Source organism: Sparassis crispa (genome assembly GCF_003851025.1).
Source record: "Sparassis crispa DNA, contig_000004F, whole genome shotgun sequence".
NCBI classification, from domain to species: Eukaryota; Fungi; Basidiomycota; class Agaricomycetes; order Polyporales; family Sparassidaceae; genus Sparassis; species Sparassis crispa.
Genome location: NW_020939751.1, coordinates 638583 through 662137, shown reverse-complemented (window position 1 = coordinate 662137; position 23555 = coordinate 638583). Strand labels below are relative to the sequence as shown.

The 23555-nt window shown below is 52.1% G+C and overlaps 11 protein-coding genes across 11 annotated transcripts; 2 read left to right on the top strand and 9 right to left on the bottom strand.

Moving 5' to 3' along the window:
- Positions 1 to 1995: 1995 nt before the first annotated feature.
- On the top strand, positions 1996 to 3117 carry SCP_0502250 (hypothetical protein; the record flags this gene model as incomplete). Its single annotated transcript, XM_027758290.1, has 1 exon — positions 1996 to 3117. One exon carries the CDS (start codon positions 1996 to 1998, stop codon positions 3115 to 3117), a length of 1122 nt encoding a protein of 373 aa, XP_027614091.1.
- Positions 3118 to 4998: 1881 nt separating this feature from the next.
- Positions 4999 to 6063, bottom strand: SCP_0502240 (hypothetical protein; the record flags this gene model as incomplete). Its single annotated transcript, XM_027758289.1, has 6 exons — positions 4999 to 5021; positions 5383 to 5457; positions 5511 to 5569; positions 5626 to 5861; positions 5912 to 5959; positions 6025 to 6063. The coding sequence occupies 6 exons, from the start codon at positions 6061 to 6063 to the stop codon at positions 4999 to 5001; spliced, it is 480 nt and encodes a 159-aa protein (XP_027614090.1).
- A 568-nt stretch (positions 6064 to 6631) lies between these two features.
- On the bottom strand, positions 6632 to 6988 carry SCP_0502230 (hypothetical protein; the record flags this gene model as incomplete). The annotated part of the gene is made up of 1 exon (XM_027758288.1): positions 6632 to 6988. The coding sequence occupies one exon, from the start codon at positions 6986 to 6988 to the stop codon at positions 6632 to 6634; it is 357 nt and encodes a 118-aa protein (XP_027614089.1).
- A 653-nt stretch (positions 6989 to 7641) lies between these two features.
- Positions 7642 to 7897, bottom strand: SCP_0502220 (hypothetical protein; the record flags this gene model as incomplete). Its single annotated transcript, XM_027758287.1, has 2 exons — positions 7642 to 7809; positions 7862 to 7897. 2 exons carry the CDS (start codon positions 7895 to 7897, stop codon positions 7642 to 7644), a joined length of 204 nt encoding a protein of 67 aa, XP_027614088.1.
- Positions 7898 to 7933: 36 nt separating this feature from the next.
- SCP_0502210 (hypothetical protein) lies at positions 7934 to 8362 on the bottom strand (the record flags this gene model as incomplete). The annotated part of the gene is made up of 2 exons (XM_027758286.1): positions 7934 to 8146; positions 8195 to 8362. 2 exons carry the CDS (start codon positions 8360 to 8362, stop codon positions 7934 to 7936), a joined length of 381 nt encoding a protein of 126 aa, XP_027614087.1.
- Positions 8363 to 8779: 417 nt separating this feature from the next.
- On the bottom strand, positions 8780 to 14395 carry SCP_0502200 (hypothetical protein; the record flags this gene model as incomplete). Its single annotated transcript, XM_027758285.1, has 14 exons — positions 8780 to 8865; positions 8917 to 9641; positions 9689 to 9800; positions 9850 to 10041; positions 10094 to 10485; positions 10538 to 10683; positions 10737 to 11081; positions 11131 to 11955; positions 12004 to 12259; positions 13047 to 13507; positions 13558 to 13725; positions 13773 to 13984; positions 14039 to 14244; positions 14298 to 14395. The coding sequence occupies 14 exons, from the start codon at positions 14393 to 14395 to the stop codon at positions 8780 to 8782; spliced, it is 4224 nt and encodes a 1407-aa protein (XP_027614086.1).
- A 519-nt stretch (positions 14396 to 14914) lies between these two features.
- On the top strand, positions 14915 to 17150 carry SCP_0502190 (hypothetical protein; the record flags this gene model as incomplete). The annotated part of the gene is made up of 7 exons (XM_027758284.1): positions 14915 to 15088; positions 15137 to 15432; positions 15482 to 15607; positions 15657 to 15772; positions 15824 to 16003; positions 16050 to 17014; positions 17067 to 17150. The coding sequence occupies 7 exons, from the start codon at positions 14915 to 14917 to the stop codon at positions 17148 to 17150; spliced, it is 1941 nt and encodes a 646-aa protein (XP_027614085.1).
- A 494-nt stretch (positions 17151 to 17644) lies between these two features.
- On the bottom strand, positions 17645 to 19066 carry SCP_0502180 (hypothetical protein; the record flags this gene model as incomplete). The annotated part of the gene is made up of 4 exons (XM_027758283.1): positions 17645 to 18426; positions 18480 to 18589; positions 18635 to 18771; positions 18821 to 19066. The coding sequence occupies 4 exons, from the start codon at positions 19064 to 19066 to the stop codon at positions 17645 to 17647; spliced, it is 1275 nt and encodes a 424-aa protein (XP_027614084.1).
- Positions 19067 to 19737: 671 nt separating this feature from the next.
- SCP_0502170 (hypothetical protein) lies at positions 19738 to 20159 on the bottom strand (the record flags this gene model as incomplete). The annotated part of the gene is made up of 2 exons (XM_027758282.1): positions 19738 to 19896; positions 19959 to 20159. 2 exons carry the CDS (start codon positions 20157 to 20159, stop codon positions 19738 to 19740), a joined length of 360 nt encoding a protein of 119 aa, XP_027614083.1.
- Positions 20160 to 20276: 117 nt separating this feature from the next.
- Positions 20277 to 20601, bottom strand: SCP_0502160 (hypothetical protein; the record flags this gene model as incomplete). Its single annotated transcript, XM_027758281.1, has 2 exons — positions 20277 to 20428; positions 20478 to 20601. 2 exons carry the CDS (start codon positions 20599 to 20601, stop codon positions 20277 to 20279), a joined length of 276 nt encoding a protein of 91 aa, XP_027614082.1.
- A 1378-nt stretch (positions 20602 to 21979) lies between these two features.
- On the bottom strand, positions 21980 to 23549 carry SCP_0502150 (hypothetical protein; the record flags this gene model as incomplete). The annotated part of the gene is made up of 3 exons (XM_027758280.1): positions 21980 to 23176; positions 23231 to 23298; positions 23369 to 23549. 3 exons carry the CDS (start codon positions 23547 to 23549, stop codon positions 21980 to 21982), a joined length of 1446 nt encoding a protein of 481 aa, XP_027614081.1.
- Positions 23550 to 23555: the final 6 nt, after the last annotated feature.

Here is a 23555-nt window from a genome sequence, read left to right as displayed (position 1 = left end):
GTGAGTTCGGTGATGGAGGATCACTTGGAATGAGTAGGAGCATTGATGAATGCACAGACACAAACACCTAAACCCCACTAAAACAAACAAGAAGCAGGGGCAATCTGTGTGTGAGGGATGGGCGTCGCAACTGTAAAATAAAGCAAGTGGGTCCCAGAACCTCGACCTAAGCCAAAGGGGGATGCAACCCATGAAGAAATGATGGTTCACGATGTACATGCAAAGTCGGGCGACAATCTATGACAAAGTCGCGAAAGTCGAAGGTAGGAAGCTAAAGTGGCGATGTAATTGCCAAACTCGTAGGCAAAGATGAACTAAATCGCAAAGGGCAAGGAAACTATCTGTGGGGGTAGAACGCTATGGGGGAATGCAGTATTCGTCATCTTGATGAAGTCGCAGTCAGTCTAACGCAAAAGTCGGATTTAAAACTAATGCAGGTCGCTATCGCTATATCGCTATGTCGCTATCGCAGTGTCGCAGTTCGCTATCACAGTCGCAGTATGCAGTCTCGAAGTATAGCAGTCTCACTATGTCACTATGTCGCAGTGGGGTATATCGCAGTTCAAAGTTGCTATCACAGTAAACGCAGTTTTCTCAGTGATCTGAAGTGAAGGGGGAAGTCTTCTACTGGTTTTCGAGGATAATCGACTTAGATACAGCAGGTATTTATAGAGGGGAAAATGGGGAAGTGAAATGCAAAAGTCACGAAATGTTGAAAGATGGATCTTAACATCGGAGAGAGTCACAATGGTCTAGGACCAATGGAAAAATAGGTAAAGAGAGTGGAGACGTAAATGTCATACATTAGCGACAAAGAAGAACGGTAAAGTAGAGGAAAATCAAAAGAAAACATATGTTACTTGTCCTGGACCACATGGAACACTCTAACAGCATCTCCGGTCCAGCACAAAGGTAGAGGTCTTGAAGGGGGAAAGTCGAACGATAAAAGGAATGAGATTTGCAAAACAAGGGGTTGCGACCATCATGCGACACCGATAAGTCGGCGCGATGAACCAGCGAGTTGGCGCGATATCCACTAGTAGGCAGCCCCAATGTATACAATATCCCCATGAAGTGCCAGCTTTATTGTGCACGCAGTGGTCAGTATTGTATTGTACACAAAGTAACCAGATTGTATATATTATTGTACACATTATAACCAGATTGTGTACATTGTTGTACACATTATAACCAGATTGTGTACATTGTTGTACACATTATAATCAGATTGTACATTGTAAATGATATTGTAATTGTAAATGAAGAAGGGCAGATTGTATACAATTACAATTGTACAAAATAAACTACACTCAGCCAGAATTGAACTCTTAACCTCCCGGCACATGCTTACATAAGCACATGTGACATGCACACATCCAACTAAGCCATTTGTCCTTATCTGTCTTTCAAACTCAATTCTATATAAGGCTCTTGCCTCTACTAAAAAATGTTATAGTGTTTTGTAAGAACTACTACATTATACTTATTACTGATGATCTAACCATCTACAAATATGTAGTTCATTTTTATTATAGCTTTATTACAATATTATAACATTTTTTAGTAGAGGCAATAGCCTTATATAGAATTGAGTTTAAAAGACAGATAAGGATTTGGATGTGTGCATGTCACATGTGCTTATGTAAGCATGTGCTGGGAGGTCAAGGGTTCAATCCTGGCTGAGTGCAGTTTATTTTGTACAATTGTAATTGTATACAATCTGCCCTTCTTCATTTACAATTACAATATCATTTACAATTACAATATCATTTACAATGTACAATCTGGTTACGTTGTGTACAATACAATACAGACCATGGCGTGCACAATAAAACTGGCACTTCGTGGGGATATTATATACAAAAGTGCTGCCCACAACTGAACTGTCCGCAGATCGAGGACTACATCAGGGTGCGGAAGATTAATCACGATGCACTCAGTAGGATCATTCTCCTGAATGGACAGTTCATTCCTCGTGACCTACCAGGACGTAGCATGGCGGAGCATGTTGATGCGTGGCACGATATGTATCCTGGGAACCTTTTCAGCAATGGTCCGGGGCTGTCCGCAGCGCCTCCACCCAATGCTTCCAGGGATGAGCGTGACCAGCCTCTGCATATGGTCAGCCTATGGGAGATTGCGAAGGAGGCACTTAACCCCAAAGAAATGTCCTCTGCATACATTGAGAAATGTCTCGACGACTCTGTGATGTCAGTACTAGAAGCCGGCGTGGCTCCGAAGAAAAAGACTGTTCGGTTCGATGACAATGCTGCAGGGAAGTCTGCAAAGTGTCCTCCCAGTGTTCCGGCCTCCCAGGTCCCGGCATCAATTGTCAAGCCGGCGTCGGATCTGTCTGTGGTGCTGAAAGGAGGTGTGAAGGCATCTCTGGCATCTCCAGGAAGCCGGGCTATGCAGTACAGCTATAAGATGCCAGTGAAAGACAAGGTGAATGTGCAGGATATATTTGAGCACATCCAAAATGAAGTCCACATCTCGCTAATGCATCGGGAACTGATGGCATTGTGCCCGAAGATCTGCAAGCTTGAAAAGGAGGAGATTACTGCGAAGCGAGTAGTGACGATGGGAAGCTTCGAGGCTGCGGATGGCGAGGAGGTTGCAGAGGCTCTCTTAGTGGATGTGAGCAATGGCAGCAGACCACTCGTGGTGGCCGATGATTCTCTTCCATTGCGAGCAATTGACGCCCTGATTGAAGGCAAGGAATCGGTGAAATGTATCCTTGAGCAAGGCTCACAGATCATCACAATGCGACGGGACATCTGGAAATACATCGGGTCAGTGCTGCAGTCTGAGAAAACACTCAACATGGAATCGGCTAACATGGGTATCAACCAGATGCTCAGACACCTCGCTAACATTCAGTTCGGGTTTGGTGAGATGGATCTGTATCTTCCGGCCCATGTTCTAAATGATGCTCCATTCGAGGTACTCTTGGGCCGGCCGTTCTTTACCTTGACAGCATGCAAGACGCTCGATTTCACCAATGGCAAACAACACATTACTCTGCGTGACCCTAACATGCGTCAAGTAGTCACACTTCCCACTCACGAGCATCGCCCGAGGCCACGGCCGATGCCACCTCCAGGAATGGGTTTTTAAGACTCGAGGAGTCGGGCTTGATCTGAGGAGGGTCCACAATGAACAGGCACCAGCGTGCTAGCGATACCCTTAAAATGACAGGACACATCGGGGAGTGGTTCCTTGTGGATGGTAGAGTTCTCCATGTGTCAGAATTAGCGTCTTTGGTTTCCTCTCTCTCTTCTTCTAGGGCTTCGGTTCCCTCTCTCTCTTCCTCTATGGCTCCAATTTCCTCTCTCTCTTCCTCTGCAGCTTCAGTTTCCTCTCTCTCTTCCTCTCAAGAATTATTTCCTCGCATCGTCTCATTGCAAATCGAAGAGCCCCACATTCTTTATACCCTTTCCTCATCTTTTTGTGATATTGGAATGGTCAGCAGTGTGACTGCACCTGCAGTGGCCCCTGGTGCATTCCAGATAGAGCACAAGGCCGTAGTCCATGGTTATGGATATAAAAAGGTTGACAAGCATGTCAAGTCTGTTCCAGGAATACTGGCTGACGAGTTTCGGATCATGCAGTGCATTCCCCATAACCCCATGCAGAACCTCCCATCACTCCCCTTTCACTCACCGGACTTCATTAGTGGATCATGTTATATGGAGGAATGACAGCAAGACCTTAACATCAACAGGGATGGGTTTCTCTGGGAGGAGGAGGTGAAGCTGTTCAATCACATCCTCCTTCTCCATGAGCAAGCATTTGCTTGGGATGAATCCGAAAAAGGCAAATTTAGTGACAAATATTTCGAGCCAATTTGAATTCCCTATCAGCAGCATGTCCCTTGGGCATTGCGCAACATTCCTATTCCTCCGGGAATCCACGAGCAAGTCATTCAAGTCATTCATGATAAAATTGCATCAGCTGTATATGAGCTGTTGAACTCATCCTACCGATCACACTGGTTGTGTGTCCTGAAGAAGGACAGGAAGTCACTATGTTTGGTACATGATCTCCAGCCACTAAATGCTGTTGTGATTTGGGATTCGGCAGCACCGCTGCAGATCGAGGATATAGCGGAGGCATTTGGCGGATGCTTTTGCTATGCGAGCTTCGACCTGTTCATTGCGTTCGATCAAAGGACTCTTCATCTGGACTCTTGTGACCTCATGACCTTTCAGAGCTCGCTCGGAGTGCTTCGCCTGACCACCATTCTGATGGGATATACCAACTCAGTCCAGATCATGCATGGCGGTGTGACCTTCATCTTGCAAGAAGAGCTACCACATATCATGATTCCCGACATCGACAACGTCCCTGTAAAGAATGGGACAATATGATATGAGACATCTGATGGAGGATACGAAGTCATCTCTCAGAACTCCGGAATCTGTCGCTGCATCTGGGAGCATGCAGAAAATGTCAACCGTGTGATTCATTGTCTGGAGATGGCTGGTGCGACACTGTCAGGAAAGAAATGCAACATCTGTGGACTGGAACTTGAATACCTTGACGGGTTGTACAACTATGAAGGTCGGTGGCCTTTGCCATCTCGCATACAGAAGATCGTCGATTGGCCAGCATGTACCACTGTCACAGAGGTTCGCGGATTTCTAGAGACTTGCGGTCTCGTTCAGGTCCATCTTTGTCAGTTATAAAGGATAATCTTTAGTGCTAATAAGCACAAAAAAAGGATTAACTTCCTGCTAATTAGGCAGGCCCTTCTGGGGAGGGTTTATCTACGGATAATCCCTCTCACTGAGAAGAGTGTATCAACCATAGATCATGCAGGATTATCCTCAGATCATCCACTTCTTATCCCAAGATAATCCCCTGAGTGATTGTGTAATCCCTTGAGATCATTCAGGATTATCTTCACTTATCTCTCAGAGTTATCACACAATAGAGATCATCCATATATAAAGTATGGATTATCCATCATATTAAGCAACATAAAGGAGGGTGAATCTAAAGGATCAACTGAGGATTAACTAGGGATAATCCTAGCATGAAGATCAAAACAGAGACAAAATGTGAGTAAAGGTACAAAGAATTAGACAAGGATATCACAGTAATAAGGATTCATGAAGGATCAAGGAGAGATTAATAAAAGATAATAGTGACAGACATAGGGATTAAGGAACAGTTGAGATCAGCATAGGGATTAAGGAAACATAGGGATCAGCATAGGGATCAAGGAAACATAGGGATTAACATAGGGATCAATGCATAGGTATCAGAAACAGATCAAGAGGAAAATCAAGTATAACAGAAACATAGCCACAAAAAGGAAGGTGGTTTGTGATAGAAGACTGATTACATGAGCCAAGCAAACATGTAAACAAAATTTACTTGCAGGTGCGAAGAGACTTCCGTGGTTGAGCAGTAGCGCAGGTGCACCGCTTCTCCACGACACTGACCGCGACACTGTAGAATAGTGAGCTCACTTGCAAGGGAAGTAATGATAAAATACAACATACCACACTTTTTGTTAACCGCCCGTCCCATAGCCTTGGTGTTCGACGTAGATGTAGATGCACTGTGGAATATATGTTGCTATCAATCAAGAGGTGTTCAGCTAAAGAGACAACATACTGCGGGCCTTGTTTCCATTTTCTACCCCTCATCACCTTCACCACCTCTTTAATGCTTCCGCCATCCTCCTTGTCATCGTCCTCTCCTTCCGCATCTGCATCGCTCTCATCATCGCGTTTGCGCACACTGTCTGCGCACTGCTCGTCAACCGCATCCTCACAGTCTGCGACGACCTTGTCACCCTCACGCCTGACCTCCACACCGACAGCATCACCCACAGCGGCAACCTCTTTCCCCTTGTTGACCAGCCCATTCAGTCATGTTTGTGAACTGGACTCCCATTTACCCTGACATTGTCATGAACTGGACAGCCAGCGGATGTCGGCCCATCGGTCTGTGTAAGGAGCTGTCAGCGATCGGCTCATGGCGATGAAGGGAATGCTGAAGCGATGGGCCCACTGCCATAGGAGTATTTCTGAGCGATCGGCCCACCACCATGATGCTACTATTATACAGGCATGGGCCCACCGCCGCGGTGATAGTTCTGAGCGATGGGCCCACCACCATGATGCTACTAGCCCACCGCCATAGGTAGTGTTCTGAGCGATCGGCCCCTCGCCATGGGGCTATTACACAGCCATTGGCCCACCGCCATAGGTAGTGTTCTGAGCGATCGGCCCACCGCCACTAGGGCTATTATACAGCCATTGGCCCACCGCCATAGGTAGTGTTCTGAGCGGTGGGCCGACCGCCATAGGTAGTGTTCTGAGCGATCGGCCCACCACCATAGGTAGTGTTCTGAGCGGTGGGCCGACCGCCATAGGTAGTGTTCTGAGCGATCGGCCCACCACCATAGGTAGTGTTCTGAGCGATGGGCCGACCTCCATAGGTAGTGTTCTGAGCGATCGGCCCACCGCCATAGGTAGTGTTCTGAGCGATCGGCCCATCACCACGGGGCTATTATACAGCCATCGGCCCACCGCCATAGGTATATTTCTGAGCCCATAAGCATGGGTCGCCTGAAATATCTGACTAGCCTGGGCATAGCTGAGTTATTTGCCTTGCCCTAGGTTGTCAACTGGGCTCGTATCGTGTCCGTGTCGTCTTGGTGAAGCATGGGTGGGTGAAGGAACATACCGGATGATTCATCAGGGAGTAGCATAGGTGGATGTATGAAACATGGAGATTGGTCGGGGGGAAGCATGGGCGGATGTATGAAACGTGGAGATTGGTCAGGGGGAAGCATGGGCGGATGCCACACCTGGTTGCCCGAGCCAAGAAGTAGACCATACGAAGTGAACGGATTGTACCCGAAGTCAACCGAAGAGCACGAAGTAGACGAGGATGCGGACATGTGCAAATCAGCGTACGAGCCGAAGGACACCACAGAAGAAGGGGGCTCCGACGCTGAGTCATTGCTCATGCGGCACCTCTTGCTCAGACCTATCGGCCCACCACCATAGGTGTAGTTCTCAGTGATCAGTCAACCGCCATGGGCATATTTTTCAGTGATTGATCCACCGCCTAACAGGGCAATGATGGAGCTACCGCCGGCCAATAATTTCCACGTAATCCACCCATCATTCCCTCCAATTCTGGTTAGCTCACTATCAGCTCTCCTTGCAGTATCACACTCTCTCCCACTGTGGGAAGGGTTGGTGAACTGTGGCGAATATCCTTTGCCATCTGAACATGGAGTTCAAAATGACTTCGCCAAACTCTCCCAATTGGCATCGGCATTTCGAGACATGCATCAGATACAATTTGGGATGTGCCCTTCTGGGTAGAGTATGTGGAGACGAATGGCGGTCCTTTCCACTGTGAGTAGGGTTGGCGAACTGTGGTGGATATCACTCGCCATCTGAACATGCAGTCCAAAATGACTTCGCCAAACTCTCCCATGTGGCATTGGCTTTCGAGCCATGCATCAGATACCATTGGGGATGTGCCCTCCTGAGGAGAGTATGTGGCTACTATGTTTCGCCTTACCACACCAGGTACATTGCCCAGGTTCAAAGACATGACAACCTTATATTCGATGCACTACAGCACGAACGGACGCCTGGCATTGGGCGATTACATTCCTAACTCACGCAGCTGCCGCGTCGCCTCCTGCAGCTCTTCCAGCACCACATCCAGGTTCTGATCTGTCCTCTCGTGCAACCAACTAGTGAGGTTCGCGACGCGAACATGCAGCTGTTCAAGCTGCACCAGTGTAGACTCGGAGACGGTGTACACCTTCTCCTATGTTCTCGAGGTTCAGCAAGACTGTAAGGTGCTGGAATGTACCACTCACCCAGGGATCACCAAGTTTGTACCACCAGGCCTCCATAGGGCTCCCCGCTGGCCCAACCTGACGATCCCATTTCTACCAGTAGTCGGGTGAATCCTCGAGTAGGTTCTTAGGATGAGGAACGAGGGTGGTGGGGCGTGGAATCGCCTTGATGTCAATGCTGATGGGGTGCAGAACTTCGCGATTGAAAGTGCAGACGGTGAGGACACTGGCGATAACTCCGCCATGGTCAATATGGTCAGCATGACCCGCCAACGCGAGGTCGTCACAGATACCCCTGACGGCAAACTGCACAGGACTCAGCAGGGTCAGGTGATATCAGCAAGAAAGGCGTACCATCTCCCGGCGCAAGCCTTCCTCCCAACGGACCTTGGTGAAGTGATCTGGGTCAGGCTCCAGTGCCAGAACAGCTTCTTGGATCCTCCAAGTGTAGACTTCCAACTGCAACCTCCCTCTGGAGAACAGGCAGGGGCGCGCATCTGATGTTGAAGACTGGGCAGACATGATGGTGAGTGGATGAGCTGAGGTTGATATCTGATCGACCTTATCTGATGTCTGATGTCATGCGATTGGAGAGCACATGCCGAGATGAAGCCCTCAGGCGAGGATGGAGGTCACTTCGCCAAATGTGATATTGGTGAGTAGGAATTACATACATGACGATCACTACATCGATATAGCAAACATGAATATGTGTACACCCCAGTGAACCCTGACTCAAAGCACATTTTCATCGCCCGCCCTTTCGTCCTCAATGTCCAGGGCGAGGATGTGGCTGAAGGCGTCAGTGGCGTGGCTGGCGAAGGTCCGCCACATACTCACTTGCCTGGCGGCATAGCAAACATGACCCCGCCAGGAAGGATCCATCATCTCGAGCCAGTGAGCCCATCGTTCCATATTCCGCTTGAAGGTGGCTATGGTTCAGGCCATTTCAGAGTGGACCAAGACACGCTCCTCCCTCCATCTCTCATATTGAGCTCTGGCACGCAGCCAATTGACTCTATAGACTGGAGGGTAAATTAGCAGGAGGCCTAGAGATCGATCGGACAATGACGAACACTCGTCCATCCATTCTGATGAACCTCGATCTTCAGTGACATCCACGGTCCAGAACCAAGCCAGGTTGATGTTCCTGAGCTCAAAGGTGCTAGCCTCAATGACGGCAGTCTTCACATGCAGATCCTTCTTATCCAAAGGGCGATAGAGGGCCAAGTCTTCATCGGTGGTGTCCAAGCGCATAATGGCGCGTCGGTTGGCAGAATAGAGCCTGGCGCAGGCCAAGACGGTCTGATCAGCAGCATGAACCTTCGCCTGTGCACGGGTCATGGTTCCGATGCTGTTGGTGGGACGAACCCTCTTGCGGTAGAGGTAAGACTTCAGTCCAAGCGCCATGTGAAGCTCGTGGAGGATGTCATTCATCAGGCCTTTGCGCAACTCCAACTCTTGGGCCGCCAGGGTCTGGAGCCCGTTGGCGACGGCGGCCACGAATCCTATCTGCGAAGGTAAATTCAAGGAAGCTCGCTCAGGAGGAATCGCATCCTCGCCATACTCAGCGTCCTCCGGGTGTATTTGAAAAGGATTCTCATCCAAGGAATCCCAGAGCGCACCATCGTCACGATCTTCCATGGCGGGAACGTCCTCCAACCTTCCCATGAACTTCTCAGAGCGACGTTGGAATGTGAGAATGCTGACTTCGAGGCGCTGACAGCGCTCGAGAGTCTTGAGGTCCTCCGCCACACTCGGATTTTGACCCGCCTTGCGGATATCATTCGCAAGCTTAAGCCTGAAGGCCGTCAGAGCTGTATTTTTGTTAAGATGAGGCAAACTCACTGTGCTTCTTGAATTTTGAGGCCAGTCGACAACCATCCGGCGGTGCCCTTCTCCAAGCCCTTGGCGGACTCCTCGCCCGCCAGTCTGAGTTGGGTGAGGTCTTTACCCGGGGCTTGCATTCATGTCAACTACATGCCACACGATGATGGAAGGATACTCACCCTTCATGAGCTGGACATTGAAGGTGTCCATGATCTTCGGATCATTTTGGCGAGCCTCCATAGCGTCGTCGTACTCCTTCTGCCATGCCTCAAGGACATCCTCATCTGTGGATGCAGATAAAGCTTCAAAGGACTCCTTGCTTCGTGGGAAGCCCAGGAGCATGCGTTTCCACTTTGTCATCAAGGTTGGCACTATAGGCAGCATAAGGCAGGTGGCAAATAGGGAAGGAGGAACCAGGCTCACCCATGCGAGTCGTCTTCTTCCAGTTGGAGTCATTCATGTGATCGTCAAGGACTTCTTGGCGGTGAGCTCGGGTCATGCCCCTGGTACTGCCTGAGACCTCATTTGTCGGCGCCCACAGGGTCTCGATGACCTTGCCATCGACCATACCAGCGCCAACTATAAAGTTGGGCGAGAACTGTTGGAAGCAGCAATCTTGGTGTCCGTGCACATGAAACAAGCCGATGCCTTGGTCTATGTTGAGCTCGAAGGGCATCCTCAGATAGGCGCTGTGGCGGAAAAATTTGCGGACATGGACGCCATACTGGCACATGATGTCGTACATGATGAGGACGAGGGTGATACCGGTGAGGGTCAGGAGCGCATTGCTGAGAGAGTAATCCATATTCATTTGTCTGCAGAGGGTGCATCGGTGAGAATGAATCATGACAAGAGACATATGCGAACCTTTCTCCCTTCTGGAAATCGACGACAGTATGAGGGACGAAGAAACCATGTCTGGCGCAAGCAGTGGCCCCGATTCCTGTGGCGTCGAGGTTGGCGCGATCCACATTGGCCTGATTGACAGTGCGGTGCTCATGACAAGTGGAGCGCTGGTGAGCTTAGGAGTCAAGGGCAGAAGAAGAACGTGCAGCCAGACACGCACCTGATGCGACTCCATGGCCACCGTCAGATGAGCCTTGTAATCCTCTTGGCCAACCATGAATGCCTGGCCGTCACTGAGGGCGACGTCCTCCTCGGGGTGCTTCATCTTCATGTGCTCTGCACTGAAATTTCCATCCATGACAAAGCCGCGTTTGAACTTCCACTGCACTGGATCCGCTTGCCAATCGAAAGGCAGGTTGAGCCCAGGCTGGGGACAGGCGGGACAAAAGATGGCGAGGCCACCCTTCTCCACAGGATGGAGGGCATCGTGTGAGAAGCCGTGCCACTTGCGATATTTGAGTTGGCGCCATTGGCGGGACACCCGCATCAGCTCACGATAACGGTCCTGGCGAGGAACTGGCATGAACAGTTGGGCCATGGGAATGCATGTGAACACTTATGGGAACGGTGCCAGGGAAGGTATTGCTCGTGACCCATTTGAGCTTGCTGTAGTAGTTCAATGCCGCTGTCTTGCACTCCTTGTTCTCCAGAAGGAAATCGTTGAGGACGGCGAATGTGAAGGTGGTATGGGGATCCTTGACGGTACCAGGGTAAAGTCCCATTTGAAGAAGCTGCATGTCACGCTCCACCGCCATCTCACACTGGCACCAGTCAACGCCGATATGGTGAATGCCAGAGATGTCGACAATGACTATGATCTGATTCCCGTAACTATCACGGCGAGGTGGCCAGGAGAGCACCGGTGGCACATCTTCCTCCCAAGTGGGATCGGGAGCATCGTCGGTTTGCCTTGCTTCACCGTCAAGGGTGCCTGCCAGAGGTGCAAAGTTGAATGGGACCTCGCCATCATCTGAGACCTCGCCATCATGTGCATTTAGGTCTTCATTGGAGGCATTCCAGAAATTGGACCCCGGGGCCACCACTGGCGCAGGGTTGTTATGTGCTGTGAAGGCGCCCAGAGGGCAGGGATCTCCGCCATGCCCCAAATGGATGCAGATGCCAACCCGATACAGTGATGCCGGCTCAAAATACTGACCCTGCCAATGCTCTATCCGATGGAAAGGAGCACGCTGATGGCCATTACGACAGCAGTCGGTACAGGTGAGCGGTCTGCCCATACAGTCCAGGCATCGCCACCGTCCCTCGCCAACCTTGCATTCCGCACAGTTTCTGGGCTCAGGCGGGGCTTCCATCTCGACAATGGCATGAAGATAGTCATCACGGTGGGGTATCCAGTCCCTCATGAAGTCATTCTGAGTCTATCGCACATGGTCAGACCGTCAGATGGTCATGGCGGGAGTGCCCACCTTTGTCTTCCAAGCCGCCGGATCCAGCTGAATCGGTACACCTATGTTGCCCAGGATGTCGCCATCATCCAAGTTAAACAAGGAGCCTGAAGCTGGAGCCTTCGATGGACTTTTGGAAGGTGATGGCACGTTTGAACCTGTGGGCATGGGCAAAGGTACGTCCACATAGCGTACTCCCCTAGTGGTCTGCTTAGCTACCTTGGTCACAAACTCAACCTTGTCATCCAGGTCTACAACGAGCCTGCTTTTGTTGCATCTGCTCATGGTTCAGGTCAGTGGGGAGTCGTATTCCAAGCCAATCGATGAGCATTGTGTCCCTATCGCACAACACGTGCAAATCACACACGGTCTTGCTGCCCACCAGACTACTCATCAAGGTGGTTAAGAATGGCTGCAATGCCTGGGCCTTATCACCTCATGGTCTCTTTAGGCACCATATCAGCGTTATGCAGATAAGGATGCCATGTTGGCGAGAGGTCCGCCAATTGTATGTCGCTCTCAGTGCTAACTTTGCCTTGACTCGGAGTAGCATAATGTTCAAAAGGGAAATGTGCACTTGCACCGCGCGCTCGCCAACACTGCTGCCATCTGCCCCACTAGCACTCACAACTTCTCGACCGAACACATTTCGCCACCATCTCCTCCGCCAACTTCGAGGTCCGCCAACCATACGCTGCCATCAGTGATAACTACACCTTGAGCTGAACACTGTCGAGATGTGAAATGCGCACTCGTACCACGCGCTCGCCAACCTTCAGCTAGGATTCGGAAATTTGTGACTCCATACATTTCGCCATCACCTCCGCCAACTTTGTCCCGCCAATGAAGCTGCCATCGACAGTCTCCATCCCCTGCATAGTGTTCTCGTCTCCATCAGTCTTTGGCATGATGTCCCTCTAATAAGCAAGCCAGTTAGGACCTGTTCTGAGTTAGGAATGCAGACTCGGTGATGAACTGTGCACATGCCAATGTGTGAGGCGTAATATGAAGCTTGCATCCAGTGGGGCGCCGGAATGCCTAGCCTGTTCTGGACACCCTCTCACATGAAGTATGCATAGACGAGCCTTTCGCCATCTGCTCGAGTGATGCCATGACGAATCGCCTTTCCACAGAAGGCTACGACAGTTCCAGGACTATAATTGATGGCGACACGCATGGCAGGGAACTTCAACCATGCGCAAGTGTAGTTGCCCAACGTCGCCAACAGGTCGTAGAACGTGTATCTTGTCTTGCTATCTCGGTAGAAAGGAGTTTCCCGGTTGGCGATCACCTGGAGTGCATTGAATGGTGACGACCAGTTCAGCACCATCTCTCGCAATTCTGGGTCTTGCTGGATCAAACCCAAGCACTGGCATCCTGCGGCATATAGTGTTGGGTGAACGACGGCCAGGATGGCGCCCAGCAATGCGGAGGAGTCATGAATATCACGCAGCCAACTTCTTCTGCCCTCAAGCTTCAGGCTGGCGGAGGTCTCCAGCCTCCCAGACTCCATATGCTGCAAAGGCTGTCCAGACGCAAGGCAAATGGCGTGGCGAGGAGACCCACCTCTCTTACTTGTTGGAACCAACCTGGTGAGAGACACAAGGAGCCCGCTGGGAATTGGGCACACTCCTTAGGAGGCAAGAAGTACAACGAGTTGTGTCGCCAACTGGCGGTGGTGCTGGAAGGCTTACTGGCTGCTATTGCTGGGTGTAGGGCCCTGGTCGCTTGGAGCATCTTCATCTGACAAATTTGTCAGATCACAGTGCAAGGCTGGGCAAGCCACTCACCTGGCGGTCTAGTATCAACACTCTTGGAAGTATCCAAGCCAAGATGCGTCCGTGCATGTCCACGAGGGTGGCGGGCTGGTCTATGCATATTTCGCTCTCACCAAATGGAGGAGGCCACTTCCGTTCCAGTTCTGCCTCGAGGACTTCATTCTGCCCCGTGGGCTGAATCGAAAGGCTGTCGCAATATCTATCAATGTCCCACTGCAGCCTTACTATTACAATGGCGTGATCAGTGTGATCAGACCTGCGGCAAGACTAATGACTACCAGGATTACGGATGGCCTTCACAAGAGCATCTGCAATGCCATTGCACTCCAATAGGAGGGCGGATGGCATGGACGGAGGCACTTCTATAGATGGCGCAGAATGGGCTGCATGAGTGGCCAGATGGAGCTTTCGGCAGAACATGAGCTCCAAGACTCCTGCTATCTGATCGGTCAGTGGCATGGGTGGCAGATTGCTCATCTTGATACTGTCTGCCAATCAATGGGACGATTACAGCATGCATCGGTTGAAGGAACGCACAGGTGTATGGCAGGCTCAGGCGGTTGGCTTGCAGATGCAGGGGAGAATGTAGGAGGGGCCAGAATGACAAAGAACAGTATGCATTCATCTGCCTGCATATTGCTTGCAAGCACGTCCCTTGCACATCTCACATGTTCATCATGCCGCCGAGCCGGACTTAATGCCGCCATGCCAGATCACGGGCCGGGTGGTCCGCCATGTCTGGGCCCTTCGTCACCGCCATCTAATTGGCCGAGCCTAACTCCGAGGAAGCCCTTTATCCCACAGATTGGCATGCAGATGATCGCCAGATTGCCTCCACCCAGCATTCGCGAGATGAAGTTGGCGTGGTGTGCTCTGCCATAGAAGCGGCGTTCAACATTGCCTTTCACCAGGCATGAATGCTAGTGCATACCTACTATCACCTCCCGCCACTGCGAAAAATACACATACAATGCTTCAGCAGTCACCACACACCATGGCGATGAGGGTAATTGGTGTAAGCCCAAATGGGCCATCAGCACGTGCATGTTGAGTTGTGGGCGGCTGACAATGAAATAGACAGAGCGCTGCCTGTTGAACTATCGACCCCCTTCACTGCCCCAACACAAAAATCTCATCCTCGACATTGAGAAAGCATGCCGGCGAGATTTGTGATTTTGACAGAGCATCAGCCCATACTCTCTGAGAAGCTGCGGTCTTATGACACGGCAGATGCCAAGGGTTGCAAGACTCTGGTTCAGAGCTTGCTCCAGAAGCTGAAGACACAGTTTGTCGACGTGTCAAATTATGATGACATCATTGTGGAAACTGTGAGCAGTGTTTCATGTCTGTGAGGTCCCCACTAACTCTCATCACAGAAAATCCGAGAGTGGCTCAATAACCACGACCGCCATGTGCAGGAGAAAGCGACGAAAAAGCGTATGCATGTTTCTGGCAAGCCCAATGTCTTCAAGGTGTGGGATGCACTGGAGAGGGACAAGGTGACTGAGGCAGTGAGAGCACTTGCGGCAGAAAAGGGTTGCAATGTCTCCAAGGTGTGGAGAGTCGCACGGAGTGCTGAATGGGCAAAACTGTCCGAGGAGGAGCAGAAGGTGTATGAGGAAAAGGCAGAGAGTTGGCGCAATGGCACTCTAGATGATAAGACAAAAATGAAGTGCGTACCTCCTGTCACGTAGCATAAGGCAAATCCTGACCTAAGACAGGCTGAGGGAGCAGCGAATGATGCAATATCTGAAGAAGTTTGCCAAGACTATGTGGGACACCATGGGCATTTGCATGGCATTCATGCTAGCATATCCGAAGGAAGCGGGGAGTCTGAAGGTAGAGATGTGAGCGTAGACCGTCCGACTGTCGCCATCTGCTAACCCCCGAGTGAAGGGTGGAGGTTAACCATGCCATCACCAATGGAACTCCATTCGGGGTCTATCCTGGGTGGCTGCGTGCTTACCAGCCTCTAGCAAAGGTGTTCTCTGAGTGGGCCAAAGGCGAATACGGTAAGAAGACCTCAGTTGCATTGTCGCTGGCACACTGACCTGATTCCTTAGGTGTGACTGAGACTACAGTGACGGTGAAGAAGACACCTGCTGATTGCATGCGGGCCATGGACAAGATTCGGTTGACGGCCAACGGTTTTCCTCTGCTCCCGTCGGTGCCCGAAGGTATGGCGGAAGCGCCTCTCAAGGTGATGAAGGTACAAGTTCGAGACTTCATGAATCATCACTACGGTATGACACTCCCACTCGGTGTTGAGAGATGCTGACCAGTTTACAGCATTGGTGAAGGGTGTTCGGAACTGCAAGTCGCCTTGGACGAAGCTGAACAGCATAGACGACATCAATGAGGTTATTCCAGCGGAGATGCTACCTGAGAACTTCCAGTGGATCGATCCCTCAAAGTTGACAAGTGTTCCCGTTTGTGCCCTCCTCGACCACTGGCGGGCATGCCAAGAGGAACATGGACCTGAGCAGACCATGCGATTCACCCAGTACTTCGACAAGGATGGCGAAGCTGCTCCCGCCAAGTATGATCCTCTTCCACCACTTGACGGATCAGCACAGGCATTAGAAGAAGGATCTGAACATGAGGTCCAAGAAGCACTCACACCTAAGAAGGCGGGGAAGGCGAAGAAGAAGGGTAAACCTGTGCGCAAGGTCACGGGAAAGGCGGCATTGAAGGCGACAAAGGGCAAAGCGGCCCCTGGCAGAGCCAAAGGCGGTGGGCGTAAACGCAAGACAAAAGATGCATACGACTCGGAAGATGATGCCAGAAGCAGCCAAGACTCTGATCAGAGTTCGCCAGATATACCCAGCATGGCTTCCGAAGAAGATACGGCCAGCGATGAAGATTCAGGGGATGGCGAGAGCGTGATTGCAAATAAAGCGAAGGGCAAGGCAGTCGCCACCACCAATGGACGTAAGGCTAACAATGGTGGTGCACCTCAAGTGAGTGGTAGCGGCGGTGCCAAGATGAAGGCAAAGCGAGGTCTCCAAGACCTTCCTCTGGGCGAACTGCACAGATTTGACACAGAGGAGACCGATGAAGCATGGAGTGAACTGGAGCCCAGTACAAAGGAGCTCAGGCTTATGCTTCAAGGCCGAGCCCCGCGTCTCACTGGCGGGAGTACTGTGGGGAGTACTGTGCCCCACCTCATCAAAAGGAGAGACGTGTTTCTCGCCACCCTTTCCGTCAAAACGCGATACCAGGATATGCTGAAGCAAGTCAAGATTGCGACTGTGGTGAGCTCCTTTCGTGGGGATTCATAGCCACTATTGATCATCCGTCATATAGCCCCAGGTGTATCGTTTCGCCAGGTATGATCCGATTCCCTGGAGCGAATGGTCGTATGGCCAGTGCTACCTCCCGCCGTCATGAAGACAGCTCTGGCGAAGACAATCTGCCACCTTGGAAGCGTGGACATGGTACTTGGGACGAGTTGGTAGTGGCCTAAGAATGTGAGGGCTGAGGACTCGGATGATGGTGACAAGCCTCCCACAAAGTGAAGACGAGCTCTGCCTCAGACCCCGGAGGTCAAGGACAAGGGAGAAACCAAGCTGAAGCCGGTGCATCTGGGGAAAGCAGCCGCCAAAGTGAAAGAGAGTGGCCAAGTTGGCACAGGTCGCAAGACCCGCAGTGGCGGCACCAGACCTTGACAATATAACTCCAGTTCAAAGTAGACTCGTAGGCTTCCACATTGTTTAATGTGACCCATAGATCTACATAGGTAAAGCCATGGAGATGGTGGCAATGGCGAGGGGAGTTGGCGAGAACTTCAGCAGGCATTCAGTTGACTTGGAGTGGCAGTGGTGAATCGAGTGCATGGAGATTCCATGCTAGGTTAAAACGCATGTATATCAATACTCTAATGACTACACATTGTGTCTATCTGGGCGAAAGGCAGTGAAGACCATGGCGGAGTCGACCTTCTCTCGGAATGCGTCCAGAGACTTCGCCACCAGTGAGGTTTCCTCTCTCGCCGTCGCCACCTCCTTCCCCACCTTCTTCGCTTCATCCAAAGCGGACATCGCCACCGCCATCGAATCCTCTTTGGCGAGTGCCAATTCCATCTCCAGCTTGCTCGCTTGAGCGATCGCCTCTGCTGCCGAAGACCTGAGCTCCTTCTCCATGCTGTCTGACCGCGCTGCCTGGAGCTCCATCAAATGACGGAGGTCAGCCAATTCGCCCTGCAGCTTGTCGACGTCCGCTTGGCTCACCGTCTGGTTCGCGCCTTGCTCCAACCTGTTGACCTTCTCCTTGAGCTCTGGCAGGCAATGTCGCTTGGCGACGAGGTCCGCCACCGCCAACTTCACGCTCTCCTGAAGCTCGATGGTGACCGGCCTGCAAAACTCCTCCATTGCCAACTTGACCTCTTCGCGAATGCTCCGGGCATTTTCTTGAAATGCGGATGGCGGGTTGATTTGCTGGAGCACCGCTGTGATCTCTGCCTTGACGGTGTTGAGGTCCGCCATCCTCTCCTGGAATTGGACTTCCATCCCATCCTTGTGCACCAGGAACTCCTGTCGCAACTCGGCACAATTCGCGCAGTCATCGTTGGATGACTGTGAGGTTTCTTCGCCACTGGGGGTGTCGCCTTCATTCACCGGAGCGGCACTTCCTGTAGACACTCGTTGGACGTCGCACAAGTGGGGTGCTGTATCCCTGGTCAGCGCTGCATGGATTCGAAGCTGTGGCGGGCGCACTTACCCTTGCTGGTCAGAGGCACTGCTCTGAGGCGGTTCACCTTCGCATCCCTTTTCACCTCCGCCTCCTTCTTCGCTGCCTTGCGGTCCAGTGGGGTGCCCCTCTTAGCTGGCCTTCACCCTTCATCGAGATGTCCTGCCTTCGCCAATGTGGAGGACTTTGCTCCCTTCGACGCCTTGGATATCTCCAGGGAGGGCGTCACCTCCTGTGCCACCTCGGCAGCTCCTGCGCTCGTCTCGTGGGGCATCAGCAGCGAACGCCGCCGATTGCCGTGTGGCCGCTCCAAGGACGCGTGCTGTTTCATGGTTACATTGACTCCAGCTGCGACAAGATGTCCTGCTTACCTCATCCTCTGCCACCTCTGCCTGATACTCTGGCGCATCCTCTGGTTCGTCGGCGACTGGTGTCAGCATGCGCTTGCTGCTGCTAGCTTGCGGCGGAGCAGCTGGCCCTGTTTGGAAGGCCATAGCCCGCACCGCCTCCATTGCCAGCCTGGCGGCTTCCTCCATGCCATCACCTTTCGCCAGAGGCATCTTGGCTGCTGCCTTGGGAGCACTCGCCTTCACCTTCCTGGTGATCACGGGCACCATTGGGCCCGAGCAACCTCCCATCGCCACCCTTGTCATCTGCCCGCCCTCCTTCGCAACAGACTTGGCAGGCGGGACCTCATCCGGCTCACGTACTGAGGTCCTGGTGACCTCGCCACCATCTTGCGCACCTGAGTTTTGGCTCCCCCATCCTTCAGGTTACACTCTGGGCGATCAGCCCACTGCTCATTCGTCATACTCTGGTGATGGGCCGATTGCTCAGACAAACATGCTCTGGCCATGGCCAATACTCTGACCTTTGGTGGTGGGCCCATCCGTCATCTCATTCGTCATACTCTGGCGGTGGGCCGATTGCTCAGACAAACATGCTCTGGCCATGGCCAACACTCTGACCTTTGGCGGTGGGCCCATCCGTCATCTTACACTCGTGACGATGGGCCCACTGCTCATTGATCATACTTTGGCAGTGGGCCCATCGATGGCGATAACATGCTCTGGCGTCGGCCCACCCTCTGACCTGTGGCGGTGGGCCCATTGCTTAACGGTTACAACACTGTAATATGCCCTGCTAGTGGGCCGAGCACTGGGAGAAGAACACTAGCGGTGGGCCCACTGCTAGTATCCCACACATGAAAGATATGGGCCCACTGCTGGTAAAGGTCAACATGGTGACAATGGGCCGACGTCCGCTGGCTGTCTAGTTCATGACAATGTCAGGGTAAATGGGAGTTCAGTTCAGGTAACATGACTGAAAGGTGTGTGTTGACTGTGTGCTCACCATGAGCGACCGCAGTCTGCACGGCACTATGCTTGAGAGCGCGCATCGAAATATTGTCCGGGTCCAACAGCTCGCCATCATCATCAACATGAGTCTACACCGTGATGTCACCATCAGCGTCACTATCACACTTATTGGCAGGACATGGGAGCTCACCGATGTGCTCACAACCACCCGCTTCCGTGAAGGTGTCTGGGCAATGACATCGTCATCATCCTCCTCCTCCTCCTCCTCCTCCTCCTCCTCCTCCTCCTTCTCCTTGTCAGTGGCATCACCATCACGAGCGATGACATCACTGTCAGGAGTGATGGCATTACCATCAGCAATGACAGCGTCACCGTCAGGAGCGATGGCCATCTCGTCGACACTTGGCCCTTCGAGGATGTTGCCGTTATCGAGTATTGTGCATCTTCGAATAGCAGCCAGGTCGACCACAAAGCGGAATGACCCGTCAGTGTCTTGCACGTCATACATTCAGAGGTATAGTGCCATGACCTGTGCAGGCTTCATCTTCACTGGGTCGCCTACAGATCCTCGCCAATCCGCAGCAACTAATTTGCATGCGATATCACCGAGTGCATCCCACGGGGGTTCAGGGAGATCCTCAACATCGGTGTGTGTGTAGACTGATGAAAGTAATTAGTACGAGAATGAATTTATAAACAAAATATGTACGCCATAACTCTTCCATGTATTCCTTCAAGGTCTTCCCTACATGCATCGGAGTCCAGTCTTCCTCCATCTGCAGGAGGACAGGCTTGCCAACGTCATCGCGTGCCCTGGGAGAATCACGGTTCATCACTGTTGATCGTATTGTAAGTATGAGAGTCCTGCGTGAAGCAACAAAACTTACTGAACGCTTGCACACCGTTCAGCAAAGAACAGCTAAGAACCCACCAGAATCTGGACCAACAGATTGGTGACGAGTGCCCAGATTTTGGACAAGCCTATTTCGGCTGATCGAGATCCCATACTGCAGATTCTGGAATAGGCCGATAGCCTCCTAGTACTAGAGGTTTTTCCCATAGGCCCATTGCGCACCATCGCTGAGTTCATTGACTGGGCCCATGAGATTCTGGGATGTCCCTGTTCTTCAACTGGGCCCACAGGCATAGCAATCTGCAGTGGTCTTTGACTGGGCCCATAAGCATGGGTCGCCTGAAATATCTGACTAGCCCGGGCATAGCTGAGTTATTTGCTGTGCCCTAGGTTGTCAACTGGGCTCGTAACTGTAGGGCTTAGCTCCAGGCTGCAGCATGGGTGTTGTGGATGGAATTTATGACTTGTTGGTGAGCAGTTTTCGTGATTTACACAACAATTGGAAGACGTTGGCTCTCCCGTGTCGGTTTTGCTGTGCGAAAAGTGTCACAACTGTGCTTGTTCAGCGAAGTATCTCATTCTTTATGAACACTGTGTTAGATATCTTTACAAGGTGGTGTCCGTTGAGAGCGCCCCCGGACGAGCAACTCCACTGTCAGTAGAGCGATTGAGGCTGAGGGCACAAAATATGAACAAAAAGCCTGTAAAGAATCCTTCAGACTCAGATTTATGCCGTTCAAATTGAGGTGCTAGGGTTTGGGCGACAAATGAAGCTGATAATACAGGGTAACTTGAGAGATTGCACTAGTCGACACAATTTGGTCCCTCATTCATGGGTGGCCGAGGTCGCAATATGGCGAGACCTTGATGGTGGTGTAATGGGGGGCGAGGCCTTATCACACCAAACCTCAGATACAGTGCACCAAGCTCTATTCTGGAGCGTTGTGCGTGTATCAAGGTCGTGGTGTGTTAAGTCTCTGACTTCAACACTCCGACGCGTGCTCGATACATGCAGAGTGCATACAAACAGTACACAACAATTACATAATACATGATGAGATTAGATAAGATTAGGGCACAAGTACCACTTGGTACTTGTGCCCTGCAATACAACAGCGGCACGTTACACCCTCCCCCACTGGACACGTTCCATGGGACCATAACACCGACTGCGCCATCGAATAGATGATGCAGGCGGCGACGCAAGGCAGTATGGTAGGGCGAGGCAAGGCGACGGGCGAAGGCAACAACAGACACGGCCAGAACACACAGGCAGGTTGTGGGCACATGGAGGGTACACATCACGTCCCCAGCCGTGGTGCACAGTGGCACGTCAATGGGGGGCATGCCAGCGTGAGCTAGTGGCCGCCCATGTCGTGGTCAGGGTCACCAGCCTCGGGGGTCACTCCAGGGTTGGGGCCCAGCTGACTGCTGCCAGCAGAGGCATTGCCAGCGCCGGGTGTGGGTGGTTCGGGGTCTGGCGGCTGCATCGCCACGTCCTCATCAATGAGTGATAACAACTCGTGGGTCGGGGGTACCGGCCGAGCGCGTCCGTGATGAAGGTCTGCCAGGAAGTGCCCCTCAAATGGGGTCACATCTTCGAGAATCCGTCCGAGGATGTAGTTGCAGTGTCGATGGTGGAACTCCTCGAGGAATCCAATCTGCATGGGATGGAATCCGCGGGCAGCGTACCATTGTGCGACATCGTATATGGACGAGTTTTGGGCGGACGAGCGGGGAAATGGGGCCGGCTCATTGTTGTTTGCCACGGGGTAATGCCTGACCTGTACGATCCACGTGTACAGTCTGGGGATGGAGAACAGCTCCGCAGTGTGCTCAATGAACACATTGTGGGCCGTCACTGGTACACCGAGTGGGATGATGGGGGCCATGCGATGTGCAAGCCACATCGCCTCCAGGTCCTGGTATAGTGGGGCCTCCGAGCGATCATTGTTCAAGTGCCTGATGACCCAGTGAACCTGTCTCGGGTTCTGTGCGTACCACGCCACCCACTCGTCGAATGTCGATGAGCTGGTGAGGTTGGTCATCCAGCAGGGAGGCGGAACCGTCAGCGGGTATATCACTCCGGAGCTGCCGTGATGTCGCCATGACATGAGCAGGTTCATCATGCCGTGGGATGCAGTTAAGTGTCCATCTTGCTGCATCTGCTGGATGAGGTCAGTTGCCCGGGTGCGCACGCCATCGTTGCCACTGTGGGCTGCATCGATGATGCACTGGGAGTCGCAGATGTACCAGGGTACAAAGTTGTACCACTCAGTCGCCTTCCATGGCTGCATGTCGACCGGGAGAGGGAACGTATTGGGCCAGTTGTGCGAGGCCAATGAGACATCGTTATCGGTGTCTGATGGCCGCGGCACTGTCTTCCCTTTGTCGTCACTCCTCGATGCTCCTTGCCTGGGCAAGTTCATCAGGCCGCAGTTCCTCTGGCACTGCTTGTTGAGCCGCTGGACCTCGGCGTCGTCAGGCTCATTGTCACCATCTGTTGTGGATGGCTCCGACTCTGACTCATTGTTGTCAAGGTGCTCATAGGCCCACTGCGCACACGACTTTACAGGGGCAGGAGCGGGACCAACTGGAGGTCACAGAACGTAGCCAGCCGGCGGTCCCGAGGTAGGACCGATCAGTGGTCCAGGGGCACCACTCCTTGGTGGTGGCCCTGGGGGCATGTGTCTCAGTGGCGGGGGCATTCCCGGAGTGTGGTGTGTGGCCGAGCTTGGCCTACTCACCACGGCGTAGGGCACGTACTGCTGTGCTTCCTCGGTCGAGTATCATGCCGGGGATCGACGTCGCAATCTGCTCGCATTCGACGGTGATGAGTACCGGCGTGAGCTGCTGTTTGTTAATAGGGGGGAATACCTTCGCTCTCTCAAGGGAGGTAGGTATTCCAGTGGAGATGGTTGTCTCCATGGAGCC